Consider the following 8,782-nt stretch of genomic DNA (forward strand, 5'->3'; position numbering starts at 1 on the left):
GTTATATCTGATACCTTAATGAAATAGAGCTCTCACTTCCCTATCTTTCTCACAACCTAACCTGGCCCAGATCTCAAGTTCCCTCCAGACTGTGAAGTAGAGGGAGCCATGGCAGGCCAGGAAGCAAAATGCTCCTTCCACCTCCCTCTCTCTCGGAAGTGTCACCCTACCTCAGCATACCAAATTTCATGTAATGTTAAAACTCAAACAAATTATATGTCAAACCCAGTAGCTTGCCATCCAAACCCGAGCCGCTAATCTGCTCTAGCTCTTGTGGTTTGGAGCTTTGGGGAAAATTAAAGAACTTTAACACCAGGCTCCTAAAACAGTTTAGTTCTTTAAACTATAACCATATTTCGGACTGTTTGTGGGGAAATGGCCATGAAAGGGGGACACGTGCAACCACTTACTCAGATTTGTTGAGGGCAAGGCTGGTCCAATAGGCTTCAATGGGAGCACTCACCACAGCATCAAAAAGGACTTCTTGTATCAATTCTTTATCACCTGTTGGGAGGGACACACTTGAGAAGATGGCTTTAGCCGGGTCCCAGAAAGGGGCACAAGAGGTATTCACTGGGCTCATTTTGCAGTGTCTGCAGGCTACTTTCTCACACAGTGTGTTGCTTTATGCATTAATCTCCCACCAGCTGAAAACATGAAACAGTTCTGACACCTGATATGCCAACAGAGCATGTGGATGAGATGATAGTAAATGTAGAGTCTTGGGTATCTCACACTTCAGTTTTCTGCTTTCTCTTCCCCTCTAGTAGCTCATGCCATAGACCTCATGTCAACTCTGGGATTTGGAGACCAGCAGGCATGTTTGTTCTTCTCACCTCCATTTCTATCCTCTATCAAAATCTGTGATTCTTCAGGGCTCTGATTTCAATCGGATGTAAGAATGGGAAAGGGAAATAATAACTTTATAACTCCTGGGACTCTTATTTTGTGATTCATTTCATTTAAGAAAAAAAATTTTTTTTTTTTCATTTTAGTGGGAGAAATAAGTCCCTATGCAAAAGGTCTCTTGGTAGAGCTCTTGGAAGAATCAGGGGGATATCATTAGTCTAACAGAGGCACCCTAGACCCCTCCAATCACCCCAGGAAGTGGGGCAACTAATTATCACACAGAGTGGGCCAGTTCTCCCCTTGGCTCAGGGCCAAGAAGACAGTGGAGCTTAGTTATAAAAGTAAAAACTGAAAACAACACCAAAAAGACAATGGATAAATTCAGATACAGTCATGTAGTGGAATACTATGTAGTAATTCAAATATATGCATTAGAGCTAAATGATCAGCACAAATACATCTCCAAAATAATAAAAATAAATACATACTGTTAATGGATATATGTATATATAGTAATAGTATAAAATGTATGGGTATGGTGAACAAATATAGGATGGTAATTCTCTCTGGGAAGGAAATAAGACTGGGCAAGGACACTCAGGGGCTTCAATGCTGTCTGTAATGTTTCACTCCTTAATAGGTACCTGAAGCAAGTACGGCAAAACATTAAGACCCGATAAAGCTGGATGGTAAATATAAAAGCTTTTAAAATATTATCTCTATACATTTGTTTTGCAATATGTCATTAAAAAGGTCAAACAAAATAAAAAATTAGGTTTACTGATGCCCATCTATCCTTTCTCCACCAGAGCATATCCCAAAAAGTTAATCCATTCCATAAAGATGCTGTTTAGAAATTGGATAACCTCCTTACACTTCCCACAGGGCTACTGTGGTTATTCTATAAGGTAACATATATAAAGAACATTTCATGTCACTGAATAAGTAACATCTGTTATGGATAGAGACAGGTGCCATGCTCATCTTGGTAAGTCTCCCCCTGCCCAATCTTTAGCTAGTACAACTATCTTACGCTATTGCAGGGTCTGATCCCGCAGTTGGTGAGCTGCAGGCCTGCTGCTGCTCTCCCCACCCTTCCGCATCAGCCAACTGGCAATTCTGACTCCTTGAGCTCCCTCAGAGGGCACTTGGTGGGAGTAGAGGCAGCAGATCACAGCCCACCAGAGACAACAGTTCACAGTGGCAATCCCACTCTGGAGAGAAACAGGAACCCTAGATTATGGCCTTGAATGAGACAAGTCCTATGTCCAGCCTGGCTTTTCATTTGTAAAATAAGGGATCTGGATGAGCAGATATTTACAGTCCCTTCCCCACTGTAACATTTTCATCCTATTCAGTCGTTTGAGTAAACGGCTCAGAAGGGGGACAAATCCAATGCAAAGGATTAAACCAGGATTAGATATTCTGTATGACTTTCCCTAACCCACATTCTTCCTCCTATTTCTACAGGAAGCAGACATTTGACTGGATTTAATGTGACTGGTAATTTCCAATAAAGCAAAGCTTCCCCTGAAAACTGAAGCAAAGTATGGTATTGAGTTCATTCCCACCACCGCCACATGCACACACAACACACATTTGGAGGCACACTCACATTGGAGCAGGGGTTCTTTGCCTTTGAGATACAGCTTAATAGCTTCTAACTGAGACAGATGACGGTGCTCTGGATGTAGGTCAGTGTTGCAGTAGGACCTAAGAACATGACATGGCCCAAAACAAGAGCATGTAAATATTTATAGCATCACATTCCTTTGCCTTTGAACCAGGAGGACTGGGCAAGAGAATATAGACAATTTGAAATCAAAGAGGGCACCAAATACCAATACTGATAAAGGACCGTTTAATTCTTACCATTCGTCTGCCAAGGACACATCAGGGTGTTCTAAGTCATGTAGGCCTGGAGGTCAAGGAGAAGTTAATGAGTTAAATGCCATATGTGTGGGGCACAGTCTCCACCCTTCCCTGCATCCTCTCGTGTGCTTTAAAAGTTCTAGGGCAGGGCCATGGGGTGGTTAAGGGCAGATACCAACCCCAAAGACATCTGCCTGGGAAAAGGGACTCTAAACAAAGGAAACAAGTTCTCTGCCTGGGCAGAACTCTCTCCCCACTTCCACCTCGCTCAGCCCCACCTGCTAACTTCCCTAGCCATGTGCCTCAGGAAAGCCTTAACGCCTTGTAGAGAAATGATACACAAGCGAGTCATGGGAGAGCAGCTTAGCATGATGGTAGAAACGCTGACTTTGGAGGCCTATGTAGCCTGAGTTGGGAACTGGGGTGACATTAGCAGATCATTTTATTTTTTTAAATGTCAGTCTCTTCAAGTGCAAAGCTGGAATAATAATAGTTTCTAACTGATATGTAGTTGTTACAGTGAAAATATAGGTTGAATGATATAAATTTATCAATACACAACTGTTTTGACCAACAAAAACTGCTAGTAGCTACAGAATCCCAAGTAAAAATGAGTCATCAGTCTGTAAAGCTAGCTAGGAGAACAAGGGCTAGCAGTGAATTTGGGAGTTTTTATAGACTGCTCTAGACCACCCTAACTCTGCGAAATCACTCTTTCCTCGCATCTCCCTGTAACTTCATTTTGATGGGTCATCAGCAGACATACACTTTCGAGTGATAACCTCATGGGCCCCTATGACGCTGATAGCCTGTTTTAGGATGTCAGAGTTTCCCAAATGACCAACTTACTGCACTCAGGATTCCAGTTTCCTCCTCAAATACAGATGTATAAAATATAGCAAAATACTGGACCTATCATCACATAACTCCTGCTTGATTTTATAGGAAGTAGGAAATAGATTAGAATATCATCACATATTATCCAAGTGGCCATATTCTAGCCACATTCAACCTACCGGTTGAATGATCTTGAAAATGTCTCTTCAGCTCTTTGAGTTACATCAGCCAGAAGATGCAGGTAATAATGCCTCACTCATAGATTCCATGAGAGGATTAAATGGGACAGTGATAGTCCCTACAACAATCCACGCATCCATCAGTCCTCCTTTCTTCCCTCCCTTACTCTCTCCTCTCTCCTTCCTCCCTCCCTCCTTTCCTTCCTTCTACATATTTGTTGAGCATCAGCTCAGTACTATTGTGCAAAGTATCATTCCAGGTCTTGAGAATATAGTAGAGTTAAACGAAGATCGCTTTCTAGTAGCAGAAAAGAGATAAGTAAATAAAATCAAAGTACCTAGCTTAGTTAGTGGTGAGGGGTATGAAGGAAAAGAGAGAATGGAAGTACAGGGAGTGTCAAGAGACAGGAAGGGTTGAGAAAGAAAGTTTCGATTTTAGCCATGGAAGTCAGAGAAGGCTTCACTGAGAAAGTGACTTTTAAGCAAAACCCTGAAGGAAGTGAGGGAGAGAGCCATGTAGATAACTAGGGAGAAAATGTTCACGGCAAAAGGAATTGCAAGTGCAAAGGCCCCCAAAAGGTATCTTACCATCCTGTCATATCGGGTTAATGATGTCAATTCTATCTATTTTTCTAGTTTCTGTTCTCGTCAACTTTCATCCACAAAGCCCTCTCTGGCTATATATTTCATAGGACCTATACATGAGACCCCGAATCTTTTTGATTGCTTCCTCTCTGAGTTCCTAGGGCATCAAAGACATTTCATTGTTCTCTAATTCTCTCACCTCTTATTTGGTCCTTCTAACGAAATCATCTACTGATGATTGATAATGATGACAAAAATGACATAAGCTCTAATTTCTGAAACAATTACTGCATACAATGTATATAAAAGATACAAATCAAGTGTGAAGGAGATTCAGAAGAGGAGTGATTTCAGCAGGTAGAACTACGACTCATGCCTTCGGCTTCAGTAATGACTTCTTACATTTTGAGCAAAGTCTGCCTGTTCACCACGTTTGTAATATTTGGCATTGGCAAAGCATGTTGAAAATGCCTACATTCTGCGGGACAGAATTCCTCATGGAAGATCCTACAGAAGTGTGGTTGCCATTCCCGGGGTACTCTTTCCTTCTCCAAGAACAGAACAGAGCAACAATCATGCCTTGGCTCTTATTGATGACAAGATCCTCTCCTATTTAGCCCTAGGGGAAGCAGCTTACTCAGGCTCTGTTACTCAGCGAAGTTGGCAGGATCGTAAGCCCTCTTATTTATAGAGGACCAACAGAGAGAGGAAGATCTGACCTCATTTGTGTGGATAACCAGACACTCTCCCCCTTGCTGAGGATTCAAATTAATTTCTTGCATGGTAGTTACAGTTAGCTCTGAAATTCTCTCTATGTGACCTCTCAGCCTAACAGCTGTGGAACATACAGGGAGAAGATAGTGACTAAAGAAATGATCCAAAAGAATGCAAAACAACTTCCAGCCCCATGTATTGAGGATTGACTAAATATATGGGCACATGAGAGGCAAATAATCCATTAATAATCTTTCCTTCTATTGTTCTGACCATGGGCTATTTCCACAGCTTGACCTCAGATGGCTTGGATGTAAACTTTCTGGCATCATAGGCAGTGATATCCACAAAGCTACACATGGCTTGTAGAGCCAGAAAATTCTAAAATTTAAAAAAAAAAAAAGAAAAAGAAAAAGGTCCTGGAGAATGCATCCTGTTGAGTATCTTTCCCTAAAGAAGATGTTGCCTATTTTCTCTTGCATGTGTCTGAGAACAGAGGCCATACAATTGATTAGCTCTTCGGTGGGCACGCTATGGGTTCTGCACAGGTCAAAATGACCCCTTCATTCTCCCTTCCTATTCCTTAAGATCACACAATCACTTGGGAGAAAAAAAAATGCATGGAGAGTCAATAATAAACCAGAAGGCTGTCTATGGAACTTGGTATCTCAGGTATAACCAGTCTCATTCTTCATTCTCTACTATATATCTGACCAATAGCTCTAACCAATTAAAAACTGACTCGTAACAGGCCTTCTTGCTCTTGGCCATACTCCCAAGAAAGAACACTAGTCTGGTCCAACTCTTCTCTGTGGAAATCCAAAATTTAACACTCAGATTGGGCAAGGGACATACTCAAGGCTACTCAGGTAGCAAAGCCCTTCAGAGGCCAGCCCCATCCTCCCTATGAGCTGGTGATATGGAGAAAGGTAACTTCTCTGGGTTGTTGGGAGCTGAAAAGTATGGTAAGGATGCGACAGCAACTTTAAAGTTTAAAGGGCTGTAACAACTGCTACCATTGACCAGGAGGTTACGCTATGCTGAAGCTTTATGAAGACAAGACGATCTGGGAATTTCAAGGTGCTACTTACTCCTCTGACCTCTGTACATCATTTAAATACTTCCCTTTGGACCCAGGCTGCCATGAAACCCAAGTGAAACAGAAGACAAAGCCTCACATATTTTTGTTTTCAATTTTTCCCTTGGCTTGAATTTTTATACTAATTTGTTTTTTTCCTGGTACTGATTTTTATGGATGAGAAGAATATAGTTAGCAGATGATTCCAGAGTGGCCTCAACAACTCTGTGCATTAAAGCAGAATATAAATAAATGAAATCATGTGGAAGACCACTGCTAGTTGGGGTTCCCACCATTCTGAATCAGTCCAGGAAGGCAAGGCATCATCAAGTGAGCACTTAGTTGAGTCAACTGCTTAGGGATTGGGCAGAAGGCTGGACAGATGAGCAAGTTCTTCGGTTAACCCAGTGACGGTCTCTGGAGCTTCCTTCCCACACTAAAGGAAAAGATGGATCGAGGCGGCACCTACCTTCTTCAACGGTTACATTCCCTCGGAAGAAATATTTCCCATGGCCTCTGGAGAGCGCCACACCTAAACTGTGCAGAGAGACAAAGCAGACCTTGAAATCCATGGCATCGACTGGAATAGACTTGTGGGCTAACTTTTATTTTCCCTTTTCACATTTCCATTTTATGTTCTGTAAACAATTTTTCCAACAGTTTATTTTCAAAACCCCACTGATTATAGTTGGTGTTGGTTCTTCTTAGGTTCAATCAGCTGCTTCAAAGTAATTTTTCTGATTGGAAGTGCCAGCAGCAATTGGCTGCTCTCCTGTGTTTTTAAAGAGGTGTGGTAAACTGCTTAGCCCTCTAGCAAGTCCTTCTCTTGGATGCCCTTTAAGGGGTCACCGGCCCTGCTCTTCAATACCACCTTACATACCCTACACTCAGCCAGATGGGTCCTTACAGATCTTAGAGGTGGGGATCGGGGAAAATTAACCCCTTCTCAGGGACATAAAGGAAAGCTTCTACCACCATATTAGCGTAGCCACATTACTGTGCTGTGAACTTCTTTGCTCACACCTCTCCCTAGTCTAATAGATTTTTTAACACTCTCACTGGCTGGATTTAAGCTCCTTTTTGTTTCTGTCTAAAGAGAATATGTTTAAAAACACAGTCTCTTCATTTGGCAGACCTATTTAGTGGTCCCGTGTTTCCTTGATTGCTCTGGTTCCAAATCAAATCCACCCACGGTCCCTGGCAGTATATGACAACAATGTCATAATTTACTTTTCAGGTTAACCTATAGATGGTAAATTCTTTCCCTCTTTAGCTCTGTGAGGCACCAGTTCAGGAACATAAAGCAGCCCCACTGAAATAACTTTTTATAAAAGGTGTTACCACACTAAGTTAATAGCAGTGGGAGACTTTAGAATGCCACATACACATCTGTAAGCAGGCAATGAGGCAAAGCCATTTTTCAGGACTGTTACAAAGAGAAATAACAAGATTCAAAGGCAGACAAGCACAGGACAGTTCAGAAAAATTAAAATGGAAGCACAACATGTGGGGATGGATATGCTACCTCCCAGTTTGAAGAATTTTTTTTTTTTTTTGTCATGGAAATAAAAGGTGAAATGGAACTCACTGGGCAGCAAGTTAGATATTTAGAGACGCTGAAACCCCCCGAATTTAACTTTCCCCTGTAGTTGGAACCCCAAAGCTTATTTTGTTGGTAATGAGATGCAAAGCCATGACAAATTGAGTGAGTTCTCCTACGTGGTCCTGAACCATCTTCCCCCTTCTGGAAAACAACAACAACAAAAAAGCAGCCTGGGAAAAGCCCCTTCCTCACTCTTTCCAGCCTTTTGGCAGGGTGTTTGGTTATCTTCAGATGATGAGCTCTGAGAGTGTCAGCAGGTTTTGTACAAACACAACTGATGGGTCTGATGGAATGTCCATGTATTATGGTCAGCTCTACCTGAAAGGAGTACCCTTGATGTCTGTATAATAGTAGTCATTTGTCATCACCAAAACCCGTTTCTAGATTGAAAAAAAAAAAAGGTCGTAGAGAAAAGAAAACATGGTTAGTCTGCTAGGTGAAGTTTTCAGAAATAAATAAAAATAAATGGACACACTATGATCAGGTTAACAGTACTACATGAATCTTGTTTGAGATAAGTAAAGACAAGAGAAAAATGATCTCAGCGAAAGATATTTATTCCAGATAGAGCTTTCAAAGCTAATTTTTCACAGTGGTTTGTTTTAAATTAGGCAGCAAGAATGTTTGAGAAAAATGTACCCCTTTGTCCACTGTCTTCTTCACCTCCATGGAAAACTTCCCAGTCTTTCGATTCACCATGGCGTTTCTCAACTAAAATGATAGAAGAAAATGGTGTTAGTTCTTCCCTGGGTTATCATGTCATCTGGACACTTTGCGTCCTCCAGCTCAGAGGCACATTTGGTGGCTTGTGCAAAGCAGAGGTGTGACAAGGGTGGACTATCTCCCACTGAATCTTACGTGCTTTTGCAGTAAGTCTGCATATTGCACTCAGATTTCTAAAACAGGGCTAAAGAAGAATAAATATTCAGTGGCTGCTGTACAGGGGAGAGAGGCTAACTACAATTAACAAATGACTTTCGACTTCAATCTGGGGTGCTCGTGTAAACCTCAAAAAAGCTGGTGTGATGCTGACGAATCCTGAGAGTCAGAGAATGAACCCCCAGC

General features: G+C 41.7%; 1 protein-coding gene across 1 annotated transcript in view; it reads right to left on the reverse strand.

Moving 5' to 3' along the window:
- Positions 1 to 8,428, reverse strand: part of LOC105299866 (voltage-dependent calcium channel subunit alpha-2/delta-3) — a gene marked incomplete at its 5' end in the record, with an annotated part of 177,260 nt that extends 168,832 nt beyond the window's left edge. The window contains 6 exons of the mRNA XM_023537645.1: positions 411 to 504; positions 2,465 to 2,562; positions 2,722 to 2,767; positions 6,584 to 6,651; positions 8,036 to 8,097; positions 8,357 to 8,428. Of these exons, the coding sequence (XP_023393413.1) occupies positions 411 to 504; positions 2,465 to 2,562; positions 2,722 to 2,767; positions 6,584 to 6,651; positions 8,036 to 8,097; positions 8,357 to 8,428 (440 nt within the window). The remainder of the gene's footprint in view (positions 1 to 410; positions 505 to 2,464; positions 2,563 to 2,721; positions 2,768 to 6,583; positions 6,652 to 8,035; positions 8,098 to 8,356) is intronic.
- Positions 8,429 to 8,782: the final 354 nt, after the last annotated feature.

Source organism: Pteropus vampyrus, unplaced genomic scaffold (genome assembly GCF_000151845.1).
Source record: "Pteropus vampyrus isolate Shadow unplaced genomic scaffold, Pvam_2.0 Scaffold195, whole genome shotgun sequence".
NCBI classification, from domain to species: domain Eukaryota; kingdom Metazoa; phylum Chordata; class Mammalia; order Chiroptera; family Pteropodidae; genus Pteropus; species Pteropus vampyrus.